Source organism: Chrysochloris asiatica, unplaced genomic scaffold, assembly GCF_000296735.1.
Source record: "Chrysochloris asiatica unplaced genomic scaffold, ChrAsi1.0 scaffold00043, whole genome shotgun sequence".
NCBI lineage: Eukaryota > Metazoa > Chordata > Mammalia > Afrosoricida > Chrysochloridae > Chrysochloris > Chrysochloris asiatica.
The window spans coordinates 18,994,595-19,020,078 of NW_006408561.1; the positions used below are offsets into that span (position 1 = coordinate 18,994,595).

General features: G+C 37.9%; 1 protein-coding gene across 1 annotated transcript in view; it reads right to left on the bottom strand.

The window, feature by feature from the left end:
* SLC2A2 (solute carrier family 2 (facilitated glucose transporter), member 2) overlaps positions 1-25,484 on the bottom strand; it is a 39,048-nt gene that overhangs the window by 6,049 nt on the left and 7,515 nt on the right. Inside the window, exons 2-8 of the mRNA XM_006861831.1 lie at positions 24,433-24,525; positions 20,700-20,962; positions 12,156-12,280; positions 7,401-7,516; positions 6,360-6,522; positions 5,540-5,727; positions 3,774-3,878 (exon numbers count right to left, since the gene is read on the bottom strand). Coding sequence (XP_006861893.1) covers positions 3,774-3,878; positions 5,540-5,727; positions 6,360-6,522; positions 7,401-7,516; positions 12,156-12,280; positions 20,700-20,962; positions 24,433-24,525 — 1,053 coding nt within the window. The remainder of the gene's footprint in view (positions 1-3,773; positions 3,879-5,539; positions 5,728-6,359; positions 6,523-7,400; positions 7,517-12,155; positions 12,281-20,699; positions 20,963-24,432; positions 24,526-25,484) is intronic.

Here is a 25,484-nt window from a genome sequence, read left to right on the forward strand (position 1 = left end):
AAAAAAAAAAAAAGAGCAAAGGTGTTTATATTTTTCTTTGGTTTCTGAAAAAATTATTGGCTGTTGTTGGTTGTGTGCCATGGAGTCGATTCAAACTTATGGAGACCCTATATTGGGTTTCTGACGTTGTAAATCTTTACGGGAGCAGAAAGACTCAACTTTCTCCTGTGGAGGAACTAGTAGATTTGAACAGCTGACCTTGTGGTTTGTAATCCACTATGCTAGTGAGGTTGGCCCAGGATTGGGCAGGGTTTCGTTCTGCTGTGCATAAGGTCGCTATGAGTTGGTACTGACTCGACGGCACCTAACAACAACAACAATGCTACCAGGGTTCCTTGTCTTTTTCTTTTGTTTCTGAAAAATTATTATCTGCTGTGGCACTGTAGGATAAGTACTGGATTGAGAACCACAAGGTCAGCAGTTCAAACCAACCATCAGCTCCTTGGAAACCATAATATATACAAGGTCACTATGAGTCAAAACCAACTTGATGGCACTTAACAACAACAAATTGGAATGGATTCCTACTGTGGCACTGTAGGATAACCACTGGATTGCTCACTATAAGATTGGCAGTAGTTCATACTCATCAGCTGCTCCTTGGAAACCCTTTACAAGGTTACTATGTGTCAGAACTGAGTCAATGGTACTTAACAACAACAACTCTTTCATGGATGCATGAACCTATGTGTTGGGGGTGAGACATAACACTCATGAATGGCTGGGGACGCCTCCTCAGTCATAACCTGTACACAGCATGTGCTCCCCAGATCCTGGATGACTAGCTGGAATTCAGTCACTGCTCTCTCCAGATCTATCCTGCCTTCCAGTTTCCACCTTATTCTATTTTGTTTCTTTCTCAGGATTACAGGCTCTCTTCTACTGACCCATGAGTATAAAAGAAAATATGACTTGGGGAACATTATTCAGCATGGCACTAGGAATGTGTTTCTCTTTTTTTCCAAATACTCATTCAGAATACACAGATGGATTATGTTCTTACTAAACTGGTGAAATATCTATGTTACCAGTGCATGTTTCTATTTGCATTATTTATTTTGAAAGGATACATGGACTTTGGTAGCATTTGTTAACTTTGGAAAGGGAACTGGGTGTCTGAGGGACTGTCATTTTTGAACTTTTAAACAACTTTTCAAAAATTAGTAGAATTAAAATTTTTAAATGCCATCTTGTGTTGTTTGTTGTTATTAAGTGTCATCGAGTCAGTTCCAATTCATAGTGACCCTGTATAGTGTTTCCAAGGAGTGGCTAGTGAGTTTGAACTGCTTGCCTTCAGTTAGCAGTCGAGTGCTTATCCTACAGCACCAAACCACAATGAAATAATTCTGATTAACTAAGGAACAGATTAGAGTAACTACTTTTTTTCATTATGTCACTCCTTTGCTCTAAGACTGTCACAGAATAAAAGGATGAACTTAAAAGAGATGCATTTCAAATAATCAGGATAGTTTTATTTAAACAATTCCTTTCCCTCCACTGAGGCTGGAGGGGCAAGGCAAAAATCTGATTATGTAGAAATTTCCCATTTAGATTTCTTCAGAATTTGGGTCCTTCAATCTTGACAACTTGATGCTTTGCATGCCAAATATTATTAAATCCTATTATACATAAAGATAAAGTATTTTATAATAGTCTTCATGCCAGAAAAATATATTGAACAGATGGTAGGGTTTGTATAAAAATGTTATGCTAGGAGACAAAGGATATAATGTGAACAGTCCCTCGGATTGCATCCCAGTAGAAAGCCTTCATTGATTTTGAGTGGCCTTTAGGCATTATCTCTAAAGGCTTGTCTACAGAACCACTGAGGTTCATTGTTATCTGTCCTTCCTCCTCTTTCCAAGGTCCAGCACTGTTTAATGTGGTCTGTACAAACCTGCCTTTTGATCTAGGTAGCAAGGCTGTAATTTATTGACCATGCTAAGGTAATAGTTAAAAGTCCATGTGCAGAGAATGAAAAACAAGTGACTAAAGAGCATTAAGTATAGTATTGCGACCACAAGTTAAAAGCACATGCTTTCTGAGCTCTCTGCATTCAAGTAAAAATAAGTCCAATGATCCTCATTTTAGAGTAAATTACATTAGTTGGAAATTTTTCTGTTTTTTGTTGTTTATTTTAATGCTTATATTATGTAACGTATTATTGTTGTCAAGACATTGGATTGTTCCTTATACAGTATAAGGAATTTGGTTGGCTCTGTACACCTTTATTCAATTCACAATAACAAGCTAAAAAAAAAAAAAAATCAAAGAATGAAGAGTGTATGGTCTTTTCATTTTGTGGGAACAGAAAATATTTCAAGTTCTGTACCACTTCTGGAGTCCTGGTGTGGTGTTGTGGGTTCATGTGCTGGAATGCAAAGTCGTTTGAACCACAAGATTCAAGGTTACCAACTGCTTCTTGGAAATCCTATACAGCATTGTTATGAGTGGGAACAAAGTCAACAGTACTTAACAACAACAACAACCACAACAACACCACTTCTAGCTTCATCCTCTTATAATATTACACATAATCCTATTGTTGTTAGGTGCCCTCAAGTCAGTTCTGACTCATAGCAACCCCATGTACCACAGAATAAAACATTGCCCGGTGCAGTGCCATCCTCACAATTGCTACATTTGAGCCCATTGCCACTATGTCAATCCATCTTATTAGGGGTCTTCCGGTTTTTCACTGACCCTCCACTTTACCAAGCATGATGACTTTCTCCAGGAAATGGTCCCTCCTGATAACAAGAAGTTTGAGAGATAAAGTTTTGCCATTCTTTATTCTATGGCTGTACTTTTTCCAAAACAGATTTGTTTGTTCTTCACAGTCCATGATACTTTTAATATTCTTCTCTAATACTATAATTTAAATGCATCAATACTTTTATAGTGTTTCTTATTCATTGCCCAATGTTCACATACACATGAAATGATTGAAAATACCATGGTTTGGGTCAGGCACACTTTATTCCTCAAAGTGACATCTTTGTTCCTGAACACTTAAAAAAGGTGTTTTGCAGCAGATTTGCCTAATGCAATATGTTATTTGATTTCTTGACTGCTAATTCCATGAGTGTTGATCCAAGCAAAATGAAGTCTTTGACAACTTCAATTGTTTTTCCATTTTTCATGAAGCTTTTTATTGTCCCTATGCATCGCCAGAAATCTTGCTATCTGGAAGCTCCGTACATTGTGAGAATTTGCTAAATTTTTAGTTTTCCTTAGAGGTTTAGCTATCTATTAGAGAGGACCTTGTTTATTTTCATTGGGTTATATCAGTAAAAATCCCATTAGATTAAAACTAAAGAGAGGTTTCTCTCAAGATATAGCAGTAAAAACAAAACAAAACAAAAAAACTTCAATTCTGGGTAGAGAGTAACAGAGGTAGAAGAACCAATATGACTAGAAATGATCAGCTGTTGATCATTTCTAGTTATATTGGCTAAAATCCAGAGTGAAGAAGGAACCAAGGGATTTACAGAATGAGAAAGTCCTCTGCCCCCAAGTGAGTTATCAATTCACAAATGAATGAACTAAATGTCATGCTAGCAGATAGGGAGAACTAGTGAGCCACCTTCTCAAGTTATACCTAAGCTCAGTATAGTTGTTGGCTTATTCTCAGAGAGGACACTTGCCACAACCCAATTGGTTCTACACTCCTATAGCATGTGAAGAAATTATTGATCCCTTTTAGATTACAGATTCTTCTCTGTTCTTGGACTGAGGAACAAGCAGAGTCTTTATCTAGGGTATTTACTTACAGAGACAGCAGTGAAAATTGTGTTGACAGCACCAACTCCAATGGTTGCATAAACAGGTTGGCTGACTCCAGCTGACTCAAAAATGCTTGTTGAGTAATAAAAGATCTGAAAGGTGAGAACAGGTTAACCTTAATCAAAGAATTTAGGACTGATAGTTTCAAAAGACAGACACTTTAGGTTGTTTATTTTTAGTTGTTTCAATGGGACCCTAGTCTATAGAACTTCCTATGTTGCTCACTCCAGAGTTTTCCTTTAATGTTTCTGATTGCTTAAAAGTCCTCATATTTAGCTGAAAACTCTGCTACTATGTTTTCTTTATTTTTAAATTTATGTTTACTTTTTGTGACAGTATAGCACAACTGCAAAAACATGCACATATCCTAAGTGTACAGCACAAATAATTTTCCCAAGCTGAACACAGCACCCAGATCATGCAATAAATCATGTCCACTCCTCCAGAAGCCCCCTCTATGCTTCTCCACCCATCTTCTTAAGGAAACTACTTTCTCATCTTTTAACCCTGTAGATAAATATTGCCTAGTCTTGCACTTTTATATAAATGGAACCCCACACAATGTGTTATTTTTTTGTCTGGTTTCTTTAGTTCAACATTTGTGAGAAGCACTCACATGGTTTATGTATTTGTAGATGGTTCGTTATCATGGTTATATAGCATTTTATAGTTGTAAATATGTACACCACAATGTAGTTATTCATTCCACTATTAATGGGCATTTATGTAGCTACCATTTAGGGAAATGATGAAGAGTGCAGCTATGAACATCCTCATGCAATTATTTTGATGAAATCTGTACACATTTATACCTAGAAATATAATTGCTGGACCACAGATGCTGCCAAATTCTTTTCCTAGAAGTTGTGTCAGTTTTGCACCCCCACTAGTGTATGTAAGAATTCTGATTTCTATTGCATTTATTCCAAATTTTCTACTAGTCTTAGCAAAATGGAAAACACTGGTTCACAACTTCCCTAATAGCTGTTTATTATTTAGTTATGTTTATAATAGTCTTTTTTAAAGCACTGGTGTGGTGCTGTAGTTAAACATTGGATTTGTAATCACAAGGTCAGCAGTTCAAACCTACCAGCTGCTCTGGGAAAACCTACACAGGATCACTATGAGTTGGAACCAACTTGACAGCACCTAACAACAACAACAGCAGTTTTGTAACAAATGCTTAAATTTTTCTTCTAGAAGCTAGTTGTTTCTACAAGATCATTTTGATCTGTATAACGCAGGTGCTTTTCAATTCATAACTGAAAATGTGGCTACTTCTATATTCAGTATGCTTTTCAATTATGTCGTATCTATATTCACTCAGCATCATTATGTCATTTCATACTGCTGTAAATATTGTATGTTGCCCTCCTCCCCAATAGAATGAGAAAATCTTGAATGGCACAAGTTTAGCTTTGCAGCTAATCTGGTAGATTAAAGGGAGTCATGGAACCTCTTACCTCTTTAGTATAACATTCTCTTTTTCCTTGTTTTGTATTTATCATAACTGTTTCCTTCTTAGCTTATAATGGACATATAATATTATTGATTATAGACAGTTTAGAATTTAGTTGAGAAAAGGAAATTTAATATTAACTCAAAATTTTTTTCTTTTCTTTTTTTGTTTTGTAGTAAGACACATGGTGTCAACATTTAAAAATATCTTTCAGCTATTCAAAGTTCTATCTCCTTCCCTCTCTACCTTGATTTTACTTTGCTCTTCAAAGTTAGGGAGCATTCTTAAACTCACCGCATTTATCCCAGAAAACTGCTGGGCCATATGCAGCATCAGGGATACTAGAATGGGTTTTCGGTAGCTGGAATTGCTGAAGAGCTGGATTATGGAGACCTTCTGCTCACTTGATACTTCTTCCTTTTCTTTTCTTATCTCAGCCATGTCTTTGGAAACATCACTACATCCTCTGAGTCTTTTCAAGCCTGTTCTCCCCAAAATGATCAAGTTTAATCAACTCTGGCCCAAATAAAAATAAATTTATTATATCAATGAAACAGCTACAGTTTTACATGACTCTTTTTATTACTTCATAGCATGGGTGGTTGGAAATAACTTTTTGTTAAATTAAATACTGATCTTTTGCTTAAAAAAAAAAAAGTGGTACACTTGGCTTCATCCTATGGTAATGAAAACTATGATCATTATAATCATAGGAGGATCTTTAAGAAGCTTCTGATTAAGTCCAATATCCTCCATGTGAGTTTCTGGTTTGAATTGGAACAAATTTTTGTGGGTGCAAATAGGAGTCCTGATGTGGCATTGCAGAACAATGAACTTGACCAATAGGTCAGTTTGAACCACAAGGTCGGTGGTTCAAACTAAGCAGTTGCTCCTTGGGGACCTTATATAAGGTTGCTGTGAGGTGGAACTGACTTGATGGCACTTAACAACAATCATATAAAACTGTTGATTCACAGTCTTCTAACATATAATCACTGGCTGCATTCAGAAGGCAGAGGTACCGACTTCACAAGCAACCATTCATGCACACTGTTTTGCATTAGCTCATAAGTCCAAAACGATAAGAGGAAAGAGAAACAACCCACAACCTTACTTTTCTTTGCTTTGGCTTCCTCTTCTAACTTGATGTAAAGGTACCTAGGGCTTTCGGGACAGAAAAAGAGCAGCACAGTCTGGAATAAGGCTCGCCCCGCAGGCAGGCCCAGCATTATGTGCCACAGATCAGGATTGCCCAGGATAAAATCAAGGCCAACAATCTGAAATGGCAGGTAGGAAGAATATCAAAAGGTAGCCTTCTGTAACAACTTGTTAAAGAAGTACATTGGACGTTTGTAATTCCTAACAACATTCGTTCACATATCCACAAGATAGAAACTTGTACTAGTAAGTTTCACCCTAACAAAATTAGGGACTATTTGTTGTTGCTTTTTAAAATTAACCTAGGTGTGTTTTCAAAACTTGCATGGGACATTTAAGGTAGTAATCGACCAAACTTGCCTAAACACATTTGCTATCTAAAGCAATTTACAGCATGTAAAGTCTCCAGGCAACTGGATGGAATAATATTGCATCAAAAGCATAAATAACTTTAACCTTTGCTTATTAATACCTTCATAGGTAAAAAATAATAGGGCTTTATATATATAATAATTACTGTGATAAGAACAAACATGTGACAGATATAGCACTAGGGGTGGGGTTCCAAGCCCTCTCTCCTAGATCACAGAGCAAAAGGGCAGGATAGAATCAGGCTGCAAGCCCACGTTCCAGCTGAACAGGAGCCATTGTGATAATCATTTAGATACCAAATTTTCAGGGAAGATACTTAAAACAAACGATCAGCAAATGTCCCAAATTTGGGAACATTTCTGCTTCTCGATATCCAAATGGAATAATTCAATTCTAAAACTAGCTCTAGAAATGCAAGATTATTTGGAAGTTTGCCAGGTTACCTCCAGTGCCAACCCAACCAACCCTCAAGGGGAAAAGTAAGGATTGAAAATAATGCCATTTTGAGCTAATAAGCCTGTGTCTCCACAACACTTCTACCACTGCCGGTGGAATGTCTTCCTTCTGTGTGGCAGTCTTCAGTGAGATCAGGCCGTCAGAAAGGAGAAGAGGGCAAGATTATTACCTGACTAACAAGAATACCCGTGACGATGGCCAGCTGGTGAAGTGTACCCAGAGCACCTCTAAGCGTGGTTGGAGCAATCTCACCAATGTACATTGGAACCAGCCCTGAAATCAGCCCTGCATGCAACAAGAACATGAAACTTAAAACACAGCAAGGACTACCTCCATAGTCATAAGTGGTGTCAGTACACGTAATATCCTGACTAAAAGGCCCTTTCTAAGTCCATGGAAAGGAAGAGCCCTGGACGTCAGCCAGAGACACAGTTTATGCAAAGAATATGAGCATTTGTTGAGAAGTCCCCAAATGAAGTTGAAGTAAGGATTATGATAGTAAGAAATGATGTAGTTATTAAGTGCTGTTGAGTCATTTCCAACTCATGGTGGTGGTGGTGGTTATGTGCCGTGGAGTCGGTTCCGACTCATAGTGACCCTGTACAGGGTTTCCGAGGCTGTAAATCTTTACGGGAGCAGAAAGCCTCATCTTTCTCCCGCGGAACAGCTGGTAGTTTCCAACTGCTGACCTTGCAGTTCTCAGCAGGATTCGAAACCACTACCCTACCAGAGAGAAAGATGAGGCTTTCTGCTCCCGTAAAGATTTACAGCCTCAGAAACCCTGTACAGGGTCGCTATGGGTCAGAACCGACTCGACGGCACTTAACTACAACAACACCAACACTACCAGAGCTCCAACTCATTGCCACCCTGTATAGGGCTTCTGAGGAGCAGCTGGTGGGTATGAACCACTGACCTTGTGGTTAGCAGTCCAGTGCTTAGCCTACAGCATCACAGTTCCTCATAACATTGCTTTGCTTAGTTAAAATTCATGTTACTACTTTTTATTTTGGAGACCTGGTGTGGTGCTATGGGATAAGAGCAGGACCACAAGGTGGGGCTGAACCAAAAGGTCAGAGGTTCAAACTCACCAGCCACTCCTTGGAAACCCTATACAGGGTCACTATGAGTCGGAATCGACTCGACGGCACTTAACAACAACAACATTTTCTAGTTTAGATCATAATTCCTTAGATGGTCTCAGGAAAGACTTGGATATTTTAAATATTTTTAATCGAGATTCATGGGATTAAAGGGAATTAGAACATTATCTAGGCCAACCTTTTTTAAGTTGCTGTTGTTGTTAAGTGCCATTGAGTCAGTTCGGACTCGAATCGACCCTGTTTAGGATTCCCGAGGCTTTAAATCTTCAAGGGTACAGAAAGCCTCATCTGTCTTCCGCGGAGCGGCTGGCGGCCTCGAACTGTGAGCGGACCTTGTGGTTCTAAGTCCAGTGTTTATCGTAGGAAATCACTTGCTCAAGGTCACAGATCATTAGCCATAGAACTAATTATGGTGGTGGTGGTGGTGGGGTGGTTATGTGCTGTGGAGTCGGTTTCGACTCATAGCGACCCTGTACAAGGGTTCCGAGGCTGTAAATCTTTATGGGAACAGAAAGTTTCATCTTTCTCCCGTAGAACAGTTTATAGTTTCGAACTGCTGAACTTGGGGTTCACAGCCCAATTCGTAACCACTAAGCTACCAGAGCTCCTTATAACGAACTATAAGACCTATCTAAATTTCCACAATGTGGAGATGTCTCAAGACCACTGTTACGGTGATGGTGGGGTCTAGAGACGGTACGAAACTCAGCAACTTTGGAGATCTCCTTTCCCCAATCACTCTGACTTGTGTAATCTAATGTCTCTATTCTTTGCAAATACTGGGCTTTAGAAAGACTTTCGTCACTTAACAGAATAAAAACTTCGAAAAGCAGCAGGTCATTTTGCCTTCTGGAGCTTTCTTAAACACAGATGATTGCAATCACTTGGAAATGGTGGCGTTCTCAGCCATTTGCTGGGAACGATCAATAAGGGAAGGCTTAATTCAATATTTGGCCTTTCCTTAAAACTTTAAAAATAAGATTTATCAGCGCTTTTGCTTACAGAGCCTTTCAAACGAGATGGATTGTGTTTGTGTAAAAGATTCTTTGGAAACTATCTTCAATTTTTTTTTTTAATACTTCAAATTGTTCTTCCTATCTCAAATGAATATTTACACCATTGGCATCTGCGTTTCTGCTGAATTTTGCACGCAACTCCCTAATGTCTGCCATGTTGATCATAAAAAAGAAAACATTCATTTAGCTCTATTCTAAGGTGTACTGACTCTCTTTGAGTAAAACCCACTACTATACCTCAAGAATACACTAGTGTAGACATGTTCTCAGATGTGAAGTTATATGAATCTGAAGTCTTACACTATTTGCTATCATTTTAAGAAATTTTAATGTTCAGGATGGTGGTGGTGGTGGTGGTGGTGGTGGTGGTAATGGAGTCGGTTCCAACTCACAGCGACCCTGTATTAGGGTTTCCAAGGCTATAACTCTTTAAGGGAACAGAAAGCCTCGTCTTTCTTTCATGGAACCTCTGATAGTTTTGAACTGCTGATTGTTAGATTAGCAGCCAGACTAATAACCACTAGCTACCAGAGCTCCTTAATGTCCAGAATAGAACTAGGCATAATTTAAAAAGATGAGAATACAAGTAACTTGGATATGCCAGTAACCACTGTTACACAATATATAGTATTTTCAACTTTGCGAAAAATATTTTGTGAATTGTTTTACACTGTATTTGAAAAAAAAAAATGGAAAGAAAGAAGAAGAATGATCTGGGCATCTCTGATAGGTATTATTAGCTGCACTTTACAGAAGAGGAAACTGAGTCTCAATTAACAAATATATTGAAGACCAGACAGAACGAGACAGTACCAGAATTTATTCAGTCTCAGTCCAAAGCTCTTCCCACAGTGTGTGTTGACTTTTCACCTGGATAAAGCTACTTTGACCTTTGGTTATTTGTACTGGCATTTAAAATAATGAAAGGAGACATTTAATTAAGTTATTAATTTGTGGACATTTAGACTTTTGTTTTCAGTGATAATTGAAGACACATGAAATAATAGTCTTTTCTCTACTGCAGATAAAAGTGTTAGAAATATTTTATATTTTAATTTTGTGTAATAATTTTCCCTTTCTTCTACCCTAAATGCCATGTTGTCAGTTTTATGACATAGTTCACACTGTTTTTGTTGTCAAGTGCCATCAAGTTGGTTCTAACTCATAGGAAGTCTGTATAGGGTTTCCAAGGAGCAGCTTGTGGGATTGAACGGCCAACAGTTTGATTGGCAGTCCAATACTTATTCTATAGCACCACACCAGGACTAAATGCCCATACACATGCATAAAACCAGGAATCATGTTTATCTTAATAATTGAGACAATGGGATATAGTTGGTGAGGGGTGAAGGGAGGTACACGTGTTACGTGGATACTAGTTTTGAAAGGCAGCTACAATTTGGATTAAACTACTGAAAACCTTAGTCTAGAGCTTCACTGGCACTGAGAAGTTTTAAGATTTGGCAAGTTGTTTTAGAAACTTGCTCAGATTTCTGCTGATTAGTTGCCTGGGGAAGTTTGAAAAGGGTTACTAAAGTTTGAACTGCAAGATCGGCAGTTCAAGCTTACCAGCTGCTCCTCAGAAACCCTATGCAAGGTAGCTATGGGTCAGAATCAGCTCTACAGCACTTAATATCAGCAACAATAAAAAGAACGAGTGATTTCAGTTTTTCGGATGTGGAGTTCCCTAATGAGCATTCTTTCTCCACTTTGAGCTCCTCAAGGGTAATTGTCTACCAGTTGCCACTGCCTGATTCACTCTCCAGTGTTCACTGCCACTGAATCACCTCTAGAACCAGTCAGGGCAAGGAAAGATGGTCTGACAAATGGGCCAGGATGTCAAGGTATTACCAGATGAGGGAGATAGAAACATAAGTAGGGAGGTGGACAGTACGGGCAGAGTTAGGAGTTCTGGTTATAGCAGTCCTCTGTCTTCCTTTGCACAATGGAGTAATAACAGCTACCATTTCTTGGCTGATTACTGTATACCAAATTCTATGCAGAAACCTTTATATTTAATAGACGTCTTAGTGGTGCATAACAAAAATCTACAAGTCAATGACGTTACCTGACAGAAACTTATTTTCTCACAGTTTAGGAGGCTAGAAGTCTGAATTCAGGGTACTGGTTCGAAGTCTTTCTGTCATTGTTGGCTTTGGAGGAAAATCCCTGTCATCAATCTTCACCTGTCTCTAGGAGTTTCTCAGCGCCAGGTCCAAAGAACGCACTTTGTTCCTGGCTCTTTGATTTTTTTTTTTTTTTTAAGTAGGTCCCTGTGCTACTTCTCTCTCCATTTATCTCTTGTAAGAAAAAAGGTGTTACAGACCACATCTCAGAGAAACTTCCCTTACCTTGGATCAGGGCTGTGACCTCAGTAAGGTTGTTCTATCACACATTAATCCTGTTACAATGGATTGACTAATCACATCAGATCACATCATAGGGGATAACTACATCACTACATAACCACCAATGAGAATCATGGCCCAGCGAAACTGGCACATATGGCTGGAGACTCAATTCAATCTATGACAATAAATGAAAAAAACTCTCTAGTTTGAGATCCTAAAACTAGACAGGATGCCACTAGAAAGGATTAAAATTCCCACTTATTGGTCCTAAATATTCCTCACTCAGGATATTATTGACTTTATGCTATTGCCCTTATATTCTGTGATACCATTTTAGGCTTAAAAAATTCCCTCCATGTTATCACCTCCACCTACAGAATACTTTTCAGACAAAGTTGTTTTTTTTTTTTTTTTTTTTTTTTTGTGTGTGTGTGTGTGTGCATGTAAGACTTACCACAATAGAGACCTGATATGCTTCTTCCTGAAATTATAAGAATATGGGATGGCCCCAATTTTGAAAACCCCATCAATAGAGCTCCAAGCAACGAGAGAATGTTTGCTGCCATCATTGCTTTGATTCTGAAATTTAAAAAATAAGTATTAATAAGTTCAGCATTGAAGATTGATAAAAGTATTTGCTCTACTGTAAAAATAAATAAATATTTGCTTTCTGAGTATATGGAGATTTTTTTTCTCTTTTTAATCTAGGAATGATTGTTTTAATTTTGCTGTAAAAACTAGCTAGGGAATCTTAAACCATGATTGCTAACTGAATTTATTGATAGGCCAAAGCAATAACAATAAATAATAGCTATGATGAAGAATCTGGTTTCAACCAAATGAAGGATGTGATGATCAGTGGTGATAAATAATGATTTAAAACTTTTGTTGTTGTTGTTAGGTGCCATTGAGTTGGGACCAACTCATAGCGACCTTATGAACAACAGAACAAAGTACTGCCAGGCTCTGCACCAACCTCACAATCATTGGTACAGTTGAGTCCATTGCTGTTGCCACTGTGCCAGTCTACCTCATTGAGGCTTTTCCTCTTTTTTTCAATGACCCTCCACTTTATCATGCTTGACGTCTTTCTCCAGATACTTGTCCCTCCTGATAAAATGTCCAAAGTATGAGAAACGAAGTCTGGCCATCCTGGCTTCTAAGGAGCATTCTGGCTGTACTTCTTTGAACAACGATTTTTTGTTCTTTTGGTGGTCCATAATACTTTTAATATTCTTCTTTAATACCATACTCAGATGCATCAATTCTTCTATGGTTTTCTTTATTCATTGCCCAACTTTCACATGCATGTGAGATTATTCAAAATAGCATGACTTGTGTGTCAGGTACACCTTAGTCCTCAAACTGACATCTTTGCTCTTCAACACTTTAAAGAGGTCTTGTGAAGCAGACTTGCTTAATGTAAAACATTGCTTGATTTCTTGACTGCTGCTATCATGAGTGTTGATGGTTGATCCAAGCAAAATGAAGTCTTTGACAACTTCAATCTTTTCTTCGTTTATCTTGATGTTATTTATTGGTCCAATGGTGAGGATTTTTGTTTTCTTTACACTGAGGTGCAACCTCAACCGAGGACTGTGGTCTTTGATCTTCATCCACAAGTATTTTATGTCCTCTTCACTTTCAGCAAGCAATGTTGTTTCATCTGTATATTGCAGATTGTTAATGAGTCTTTTTTCAATCCTGATGGCATGTTCTTCTTCATACAATACAGCTTCTTGAATTATTTGCTCAGAATATAGATTTAATAAGTATGGTGAAAGAATATGACCCTGGTGCACACCTTTCCTAATTTAAACCATTCAGTTTTCCCTTGTTCTGTTTAAACAACTGCCTCTTGGTCTATATGCAGGTTCCTCATGAGCACAATTAAGTGTTCTGGAATACTCATTCTCTGCAATGTTATCCATAGCTTGTCATGATCCATACAATCAAAAGCCTTTGCATAGTCAATAAAGGTAAACATCCTTCTGGTGCACTCTGCTTTCAGCCTAGATTCATTTGACATCAGGAATAGTATCCCTAGTTCCACTTCCACATCTGAATCCAGTTGAATCTGTGACAGTGCCCTTAAAATGCACTGTTGCAGCCATATTTGAATTATGTTTAGCAAAAATTTACTTGCATGCAATATTAATGATATTATTCAACAATTTCTTCATTCTATTGAGTCACCTCTTTTGGGAATGGGCACAAATATGGATCTTTTCCAATCAGTTGGCAAAGTAGCTGTCTTCAAAATTTCTTGGCATAGGTGAGTGAGTGCCTCCAGTGCCACATCAGTTTGTTGACATATTTTTCAATTTGCATTCCATCTATTTCTGGTGACTTGTTCTTTGCCAATGATTTCCATGTACCTTGGAGTTCTTCCTTAAGTGTCATTGGCTCTTGATCATATGCTATCTGTTGAAATGACTGAACATCAAACATTTCTTTTTGGTATAATGATTTTGTGTATTCCTTCCATCTTCATTTGATGTTTTCTGAATTGTTCAATACTTTGCCCATAGAACCCTTCAATATTGTAAATCGAGTCTTGAATTTTTTCATCAGTTCTTTCAGCTTGAGAAATGCTCAGCCTGTTCTTCCCTTTTAGTTTTCTAACTCAAGATCTATGCACATTTCATTATAATAATTGACTTTGTTTTCTTGAGCTGACCTTTGAAATTTCTATTCAACTCTTTTACCTCCTTATTTTTTCTATTTCCTTTAGTTTATGAATGCTGGAGAGCAAGTTTCAGAGTTTCTTCTGAAATCCATTTTGGTCTTTTTCTTCTTTCTTGCCTTCTTAATGACCTTTTGCTTTCTTCCTGTACAATGTTCTTGATGTCATCCCACAACTCTTCTGGTCTTCAACCATTAGTGTTTAATTTATCAAATCTGTTCTTGAGAAGGTCTCTAAATTCAGGTGTGATAAGTTCAAGGTCATATTTTGACTCTCATGGACTTGTTTTAATTTTCTTCAGCTTCAGCCTGAACTTGCATATAAGCAATTGATGGTCTGTCCACAGTCTGCCCTTGGCCTTATTTTGGCTGATAATATGGAACATTTCTACTGTTTATTTCCACAGACATATTTAATTTGATTTCTATGTATTTTATCTAGTTAGAGCCATATGTATAGTTGACTTTTATGTTGTTTAAAAAAAAGGTATTTGCAATGAAGAAATCATTGGTCTTGTAAAATTCTATCATGCACGCTCCAGCATCATTTCTATCACCAACGCCATATTTTCCAACAATGATCTTTCCTCTTTAGTTCCAACTGTTGCATTCCAATCTCCAGTAATTATCAGTGCATCTTGATTGCAATGTTTGATCAGTTTCAGACTGAAGAAGTTTGTAGCATTCTTCAATTAAATCATTGCTAATTTTAGTGGTTGGTGCATAAATTTGAATAATAATTGTATTAATTGGTCTTCTTTGTAGGCGTGAACTTCAAGATGGATCTTGAAATGTCCTTTTTGATGATAAGTCGGATGCCATTCCTCTTCAATTTGTCATTCCTGGCATAGTAAATTATATAATTCTCAGATTCAAAAGGGCCAATAACAGTCCATTTCAGCTCAGTAATGCCTAGGATATCGATCTTTATGCATTTCCATTTCAATCATTTAACACTTGAACCCTGTTATAAACAGTTAGCTAATTTAGCTACCATCAAGCAATTATTTCTTAAAACTGTAAGATGATTTTTCAAAGAATAATTTCTTGTTGATAGCTGAATTCTTTTCTGTAGTTGTAACCTATAATACCTTGTCTCTTTGCTTTTGTTTTAAGTGGCACACACAACTTTCAACATGATGTAGATAATAAGAGAATCTTTCCAAGTGAAAGTTTATTTTATATGGATTATTTAGAATTCTTACTTAAATGAGACTTAAACAAAAGTAAACATTCTTTTATTTAACTCATTGTTGTTGTTGTGTTTGTGGTTAAGTGACATAGAGTAGGTTTGGACTTATAGTGACCCTGTATAGCAGTGGTGTGGAGCGTCTAGCCCATGGGCCCTGAGGCCAAAGAAATCATTTGGTCTATCCCTGTCAAGGCAACTTCAGTCCAGCCATCATATCGGGGTGAGTTCATTAAACGTTTGACCAAAGAGAGCAGGCTATTTTCTAAGTTCATAATTTTGTATGGCATGTGAATAATGCAATCAATTTTGGCAGCTGAGAGGTTCTTCTCCCTTGCTTTAAAGGGTTTCCAAGGAATGGCTGGTGGATTTGAAATGCTAACCATGTGGTTCAAACTGACCTTGTAGTCCATTGCTTTATCCTACAGTGCCAGGACCCCAAGTCTTATCATGATGGTGGTGGTAGTTATGTACTGTGGAGTCAGTTCTGACTCATAATGACCTTATATAGGGTTTCTGAGACTGTAAATCTTTATAGGAGCAGAAAGCCTCATCTTTCTCCCATGAAACATCTGGTAATTTCAAATTGCTGCCCTTGAGGTTAGCAGCCCAACTAGTAACACTACGCTACCGGAGCTCCTTAAGTCTTACCAGAGAGAACCATACATTATATTTATTTTAGCATTGTATGTCAGCATATCTCCAGAATCTAGGAATTAATTTCAATCAATGGAGTCCTGGAGCTGAGTGAAGAAATAAAAAATACATTGTTTTGTTCTATTTCAATGTTTCAAGCTTTGATAGGTAAACTTTTCCTAAGCAAACAAAACATCAACCTTCCATTTCCTGGAGAATAAATGTTCATAATCTCATACTATAATGACTGTCCATTGGATACAGGACTCTTAAGATACCCATTTCCTAATCCCCACACCTTGAGAACGTGCTACCTTTTACTCAAAGGGATTTACAGAGATGATTAAGTAAAAAACATTGAGATGGGGACATTTATCTGGATTTTCCAGGTGGGCCCTACAATGCAATCACAAATGTCTTTAAGAAGGAGATACAGGCAGATATTGTTCCAGAAGAGGAGAAGGTAAAGTGATATCAGACTCAGAGATTGAGTGGCATTCTTTAAAGACGGAGGAAGAAGCCACAAGCCACAGAATCAAGGTGACCAATAGAAGCTGGAGAGAGAAAGAGGCACATTCTCCCCTGCGAACCTCCAGAAGGATACCTTGACTTTAGCCCAGTGAAACTGGTTTTTAGACTTCTAAAAATGGAAAGAAAATAAATTTAGATTGTTCTTATGGATTGAATCATGTACCCGAAAATATGTGCCAAATTGTCTGGGCCATAATTCTCAATTTTACATAATTATCCTCCATTTTGTGATCAGACATAATCATTCTATACATTGTCAATCCTAACCTCTGTGATGTTAATGAGCCTGGATTAGCAGAAGTTATGTTAATGAGGCAGGATACAATCTACAGAATTAATTTGTGTTTTAGTCAATCTTTTATGACATATAAAAGAGATTAAACAAATGAGTAGAAATAGAGGCACCTACTACCACCAAGGAAGAAGAGCAGGGAGCACAGCATGTCCTTTAGATCCAGGGACCCTGCATTTGTGAACCTTATGCCAAGACATACATAAGGATCTCCAAGGGATGTCAAACCAACAGGTGCTGAAAGGAGACAAGGACCTGCCTCATAAACTGTACACCAACAAAGAAAGCCTTTCCCTAGAGCTAGCACCTCGAACTCAGACTTCTTGCCTCCTTAATGGTGAGAGGTACATCTGACCCAAGCCATGGTATTTTCAATAACCTCATATGCATGCAAAAGTTGGACAGTGAATAAGGAAGATAGTAGAAGAATTGATGCATTTGAGTTATGGTGTTGAAGGAGAATATTAAAAGGGCCATGCATGGGCTGCCAAAAGAACCAACAGATCTGTGTTGGAAGAAGTACAGCCAGAATGCTCCTTGGAAGCCAGGATGACCAAACTTCATCTCTCATACTTCAGACATATTGTCAGGAGGGACCAGTCCCTAGAGAAGGATATCATGTTTGGTAAGATGGAAGGTCAGAGAAAAAGAGGAAGACCCCCAGCAAGATTGATTGGCAAAGTGACAGCCTCAATGGGCTCAAGTGTGGCAACAATTGTGAGGTTAGCCCAGGACTGGGCAGTGTTTCACTCTGTTATGCATAGGGTCGCTATGAATAAGTGCCAATTTGATAGCACATAACAACAACAACAGCAACAAATGGTGAGAGGAGTCCTGGTGTGGCACTGTAGGATAAGCCCTGGACTGATAACTGAAAGGTTGGTGGTTGAAACCCTCCAGCTACTCCTTGGAAACCCTATGCAGGGTTGTTATGAATTGGAGCTGATTCGATGGCACTTAACAACAACCACAAATGGTGGGGGTTTAAATTTATTTGCTAAAGCCAGCTACTTGTGGTATTTCTGTTATAGCAGCATTAGATAACTAAGACAGTTATTTTAAGCCATTAAGTTTGTGGCAATTTGTGAAAGATCAACAGGAAACAAATACAAATTATTTGTTGAAATTGAATTGTAAACCATTATCAACTACCGAGAAGCCAGGAGAAAAGAGTGATTTCGAAGCTGGTCATCCCCAGAGCTGCAGTTTAGAAAAGGCTTTGAAGAGATGCTCAGATGCTGCAGTCTGTTTTTTCTCTAACAAGGACAGAAGGTAAGCGAGTCTATAATTTATGTTAAGTGTTTACCATTTAGGCAGAAGACTATGCTGTTGGTTAGGGAAGGGGTAGGGAATAAAGGTCTTAAAAGAAGCAACCTGAAAGGATTTTTGATGATGACAGATTGCCCTAAAGTCCTTCATCTTTACCACCAAATAATAGATGCTGGAATGCTTTATACACTTTAAGGACTTTTAACTTCTGCTCAGATGTGAGAGATAGCTGACAATAAATAACCCATACCAGAAAACAAAACAAAACAAAGTTGCTATCAAGTCAATTCTGACTTATGTTATCTCCATGCTTTTTCATAGCAGGAAGTGTTCTATTGGGTTTTTAATGATTGTAACCTTTCAAATGTAGATAGCCAGGATTCTCTGGGTGGATTTGAATCGCCAACTTGCTGGTTAGCTGCTGAATGCTTAACTGTTTGCACTACCCAGAGAATCAAATAATCTATAAATACCTGAAACAGTTGAATCAAGAAAAAGAATTAGAATTTTATGTAGGTGTATAAAGGTAAGTCAAAAAGTATTGCTACTGGGGGGGTTTCCAGTTTATACATGCATGGGTTTATCCCAAATAAAACATGTTCAAATATGTCCCTACAATCAGTAAATGACAAGTCTCTTCATTAAAAATCATGTCATTTCCCAGTGAATCTCCCTGGGAAACATAAAATTGTGGGAAAGATTCAACTCTTTTGTCTTAATTTTGATGACGAATTAACTTCATGGCTTTTTTTCAAGGAAGGTCATTTTTCTCTTGATATGGAAGATACCTCATTTTTAGTTTATCACAAGTCATTTGACAAATGGTCATCATGTGTGGATGTTCAATCCGAAGACTTCAGAGAAAGCATATCCTCGTCCCATTACTAGGACACAAATGGGAAGCTTTAGGGTAAGTTTCTGGTTCTGTCAGAACCTCATTTCTAAATGAGAGATGACAAGAATTTACATTTTTTTTTTCTTCAGGGGTGGGAAGAAATATGCTTTAAAATTTATTTTGTTTTATCTAATTTATGTACAAAATAATCTGGATATTCTCCATTTACTATTTAAACTAATTTGGTGCAATTTGAAACCATTTTTAAATGATGAAAATTAGCTTAAAAACTGTTTCTATGGATTTTGATTTAAAATTTAAGTACACCAGTAAGTTGATTTAAAAAAAAATGATAAGGGCTGTCACAGCTGAGGAAAGGCCTTTTCAAATAAGAACAAGAATAAAATCTGATGATCATGAAACTTTTGAGTTACAAAGACATCTTAACAGCCTTACTATGCAAAAGCTCTGGCTTTGGGGAGAGGGAGAAGTTATCAAAATATTAATAGCCAGAGAGGCAAAAATTATAACTTTGTAGCTGTATTTGGAAAAATTAAATGAATAGTAATCTTGGAGCCTTTAAGCTAATTGCCTGTGTTGCTATTTACATGTTTAAAGGTTTTGCATTTTCTAAATTTTCCATATTTGACACATTTGGCATTGTGGGTTAATGCTCTGGACTGCAAGGTTGGTTTGAGCCATAAGACCGGCGGTTCAAGCTCACCAGCTGCTCCTTGGCAACCCTATGAATTTGAACCGACTCGATGACACTTAACAATTTTTCTAATTAAAAAAAAAAGGTTATTAATATATAAAAGCTGGGCTTAAAGGGCAGAAAATAAATCTAAAGAAATAAATAATCATTTGATTTTTAAAATTTCATTTCCTTTTTAAGTAAAGTGGCTTGGAATTTCAATAGCTTTAGTGTGTCACATGCATAAGTGAAATTTGAGGGTAAAGGAGCTCCACTGATATTTTACATCCAAAACACATAATAAAAGCCTGAGTTGAGAAATAGAGACACCCTTTGCTTCATCACTGGTTGGGGCTTTGAGCTAATAGCAGCAGCTGGAAACCCCAGGCCATGCACACTGGGCAATTGGTGGTTGGGATACTGACTTGACCTTAGGACTTGACTGATGGATCTAAATGCCAGATTCTATTTTGAAAATGAAAAACTGGATGCCTGAGAAATGGAAAGATTTGTTGAAGCCCACTGACAGGTTAAAAATTCCAACACTGACTTTTCTGCTGAGTTCCTAAGCGAATAACCATTTGTGCAGAATTTTCCTAACCCAATTTATAGTTTAGAAAGCCAGATGATCAAAGGGATTATCTAGAAATACACATTAGATTCTCTTTTGCTATAAATGCCTCCACAGTGATCCAGATTATTGCAACAGCTTTTTCCATTGACAGGACTGAACTCTGATCTTAGTCATGAGTTCAAAAAACAACTCTGAAATTATTCCATTAAAAGAAAGATAACATTTTTCTAAACACATTCTAACATGATGAAAATATGAAAGTTGCTTCATGCCTGTCTATGAAATTTGCCTACCTTCCAAGTTGGTCTCCAAGCCACCCACCAAAGAATGACGCTATCATTCCACCAACAGCAAAGCTGGACACAGACAGGGACCAGAGCATGGTGATCATGCCAGCAGATGCCACACTTTCGTCCTCAACAAAAGGGGTTGGTGTTGGGATCACTGGGTATGAGATTGTGGGCATTTCGTGTGTACTGTTGATAACATAGCTGTTGATAGCTTTTCGTTCATCCAGTGGAACACCCAACACGAGTCTATAATGGGAAATTATAATCTGAGGAAATAAAATAAATGAAAATGACTCCAGTATTTCAAACATTCGAAAATATTGGGTTGTTGTTTTTTTTTCATTAAAGTAAAACCATACCAATTATGTGTGACACATACAAACATGAATAGAGTTATTCACAATTGACCACACCTTATAAAAGTTGTTGTTGTTGAATGCCATTGAGTCGGTTCTGACCCATAGCAACCTTGTATAGGATTTCCGAGGAGCAGCTGGTGAACCTGAACTGCCGACATTGCAGTTGAAACCAATTTTGGCGTCCAGCACATTAACCCACCAGGACTCCTACCTTGTGAAAGAGTGGCCACAAATTCTCTTGCTAATGGGAGCCAGGTAGGAATAAATCATTGGCGGTAAGTACCTTGATGAACAGAAGATTGAAAACCGTCCTCTACCAGTAGGTGTATAATAGGGACTAGTTGGGACCTAGTGCTGTAGGATAAACACTGAACTGCTAACTGCAAGGTTGGTGGTGCAATCCCATTAACCACTCCTTGGAAACCCTATGAGTTGGAACTAACTCGATGGCACTTAACAGCAACAACAGTTGGAACTATGAAGCAGAATCACAGTTACCACTCAAATGGAGGCAACTGCAAACAGGAGGCTAGTATTGCATAATTTTACATTTTTAAATGAAAGTCAGAAATCCAGATTTTTATGTAAAATTCTCCAATTTTTAATTGTTGGCAACCATTCAAATTGAAAATAGTCTGCATGCTGAAAAGATCCGTTTTCATGCTAATGTGACTTTTGCACAACAGGATTTTAATTGCTCACATAAATATTTCAATACAAGTGTTAAAATATATATAAGAAAAAAGATTGGGAAATATAAGATGAGGCTAAGAATAGACTTGCATAACAATTCAAACACTAAGTACTGGATTCTTGCTAGAAGTAAGCTACACATTCACCATCCTAGCAGCCAGTGCAAAGAGGAGAAAACAAAACAATCAGATGTATGATTGATGAATTCCAAAGATAAATTGAAATCAGTGACCCCTGAGACCTACAGGAAGTTTCTCCTGGTGGTCCTCATAGGTTCAGTGTGTAATAAGCTGAACAATGTTCAAAATTTTGTTTGAGAAAATCAAGTCTTAAATTGTACTTCAGTAGAGGCATCTATCATACCAAAGCGTATCCTTTGGGCTATCTTCTTCCTGTGGCATTCCTCTTAATGATCATTTGAAAGCTGTTCAATGTCAGTGAGCTGTGATGACCTTCTCCAACAAATACCTGGAATGCAGCTGTTCTAGTGGTGGGCAAAGTCCTATGTGTGTAAATCAGTTGTGTGAGGAGGAGAATTGACATTCATTTATGATACAAGAAGCCTGATCAAGACAATTGCCTCTTTGGAAGGTCACCTGTATGAATAATTTACATAGAAAAAGAGGCAGAAGGAAATATTCTGAAGGTTCTGAGCAGTTTTCCCTATGTGAGAGAATTATAGTTGATTTTTTTCTTATTGTTTCTGCTGTCAGCATGTGCTATTTTAATAATAATAAAATGGGCTATTTCTACATATCTCAAAACAATCCCAAATATCATTCAGCTAACAAAAAAGCATAGGATTGAATGACCATCCTTACATCAATATGTTTAAGCAGCTTTTTAAACACACAGAAAAGGAGGATTTATCAAGAGAAAACAAATGGATGCCAGTTAAGGGATCTCTGGTTCCAACTCTGGCTCTGGGATGTAGATCGAAGGATGGGAGACTTTCGTCTTGTTTTCCTTCTAAGGTTGGTGAAGATGGTTTAACTAAGATGGGGGAAGGGTCTTCCACAAAAAAGAGAATGGCCTCTACCAATTCCAGGTAATGGTGAAGTTGAACCGAATTTCAGGTAGCCTACTACAGAAAGAGGTCTTGACCTGAAGCTTGCTTGACCTGAATAGATTGGCCCCAGACCTTTAAGCCATGGTGAGGCACCACTGCACTCAGGATGATATGTGGCACTCAACTAGAACACAACTTTGACCCAAGGAGCAACCTTTTCCAGGTGATGAGCTGTGGTCAGCATATACTGCAAAATTCACACCCTGTAAGAACTTAGATCATCCTTGTAAGAAAAGCAGGTGGAATCATGATGAATTTATTTAGACACCCAGTACCTGCTCGCACCAGAGACCAGAGTACTTTCTCTGTTCTTGGCACTGATGACAGAAAGAAGTATCAGATATCAAGCCTGTCCTCAATACTTTGATAGTCTTCAGTTAGGTGGTGGTGGTGGTGGGGGGGGAGGGGGCAAGAGGAGAGGGAGAGTGGCCTCCTGTTTCTCTTAGTTATAGGTTGTTGTTGTTAAGTGCCATAGAGTCAGTTCAAACTCATAGTGACCCTGTATAGGGTTTCCAAGGAGTAGCTGGTGAGGTTCAAAATCACCTTGTAACCCAGTGCTTATCCTATAGTGAGTGCCACAACAGAAAGCTATGAAAAATCACATATCTCTCCTGTCCATTAATTGGACACTGGTAGAGACGAGCAAAATAAATGAGAAAAGTTTCAGAAATTATTTGAAATTATCACAAAACAAAACAAGAATATTCTAATTTGAAATTAGCACAAAACAAAACTAGAATATTCTAATAGTCATTATAGAGAAAGTAAAAGCTTTGTTGGACTTCTTGACTATTATTTTACAGTTCTATATTATTTTGCTTTGAATTAACTGTAGGAGACAGAAATGGGATATTAAGGTGAAGGACTATACTATTTTCTGTACTTATGGCTCCTAATGGAGTCCCGGTGTGACACTGTAGGATAAGCACTGGACTGCTAACCACAAGGTTGGCAGTGTGAACCCACCAGTCACTCCTTGGAAACTGTGCAGGGTTGCTATGAGGTGGAACCTACTCGACAGCACTTAACAACAAACTAAAGGTTTTCATTTGGCTGGAAATGGGAAAAGTAAGGTTGTTGGGTTGACTGACTTGAAAAGAGCACATTTTAAAATGCCTAATACAGAAAAAGTTGCTGTTGTTAACTGCTGTACATACTGTATAGGGTTTATGAGGAGTGCCTGGTGGTGCTCAATAATAAATTTTTTGTGTACTGAATGAAATATATTCTGTACTTTTCTCTTACTACTTGGAGTTTCTCACTCATGTATTCTTGGGAACCCTGAATAAATGCTGCAATAAGCTTAAAAACTGGTTGGGCATGTGATTTCTGGTTGGAATTTTCTGTGAGTTCAGCAAACTGTACTCAGCAATCAAGTATTATTTATGACCTTTTTTTTTTTTTTTTTTGGTGAGAGTTGCTGACTGAGGAGTCAAAACAGCAAAACAGTTTATGAGATTTGGAGACATGCACGTGGTCCCTGACAGAAGGCTGGTATTACCTGGTGTCCCCACATGGACACACTTTATCTTCAGGTACCAGGAACATGTGATAGCTCTCTCTCTCTCACTGACAGAAATTGCCAAAGAAGAGAAGTTGTACATGTTCCACTTGCCTGTTGAGGTGCATTGATTACACCAATGTCATATCCAAACTGGAAGGAGCCTAGCACGGCAGTGAAGACAGTGAAAACCAAGGTCCCAGTGACCTGTGAAGAATGAAACACAGGGCAGAAAACCTGTTCAGCAATTTCACTTATCCATTCTACTGGCTAGCCACAGTGTGGACTTTCACAGGCTGATTCTTTTCTCTCGCTACTCATTTACCCAGCAGGTATTGTTCATATGAGAACATGAGAGCTATTCATTCTTGCCCAGACACTTCTAAAGCCGAAAGATGTTTGGGACAGCTTGTTCCAGGGAAGGAACCAAGCATCTTTTCCATATATAGATTCTTTATGTTTAAGTAACCAAACCAAGACAAAGAACTAGACTTGCTGCTGTCAATATAAACAGTCATTTGTATCACCAAGAAAAGTCAAATGAGACTTAGTGACAAGGAGATGGGAGCTCTTCTGGACATTGCCAAGGTCCAAAAATACCTCAGTACTCATACAGACGTTGTCACAATCCACATCAACACCCACATAAATATACTTTTCAGAGTTTGCAACTTAAATTTTAACTGCTAAGATTTTTGATCCTAGAACTGTTGACTAAAGATATTATTTTCTCTCCAACTCTATGTAGTTACAGTAAGATAGTGTTGAAAGAAACAAAGCATTTACCCCCTCAACTTAGCAATTATACTCTAACTGTATCCTTGCTGTTGAGTTGACACCCCCATGTATGCCAGAGTAGAACTGCGTTCAGTGGTTGATTTTCAGAAATAGATCCCCAGGCCTCTTTCATGAGATGCCTCCAGGTAGACTAGAACTTCCAACATTTTAGTTAGTGGCTAAGCACACTGACTACCCAGAACCTCCTTCAACCATACTAGAGAAATCATACCACAGGCAATAATGTGGACATTCAAGAACATTCAGTACAGTATTTTTTTGTGTGTGTAAAATAAAATATTCTTGAAGTACAATGTCAATCAATGAAAAATGCTCAAATATATTTAGATGTGTCAGGGTATAGAATTTAAGCAGCAGTTAAAATTAAT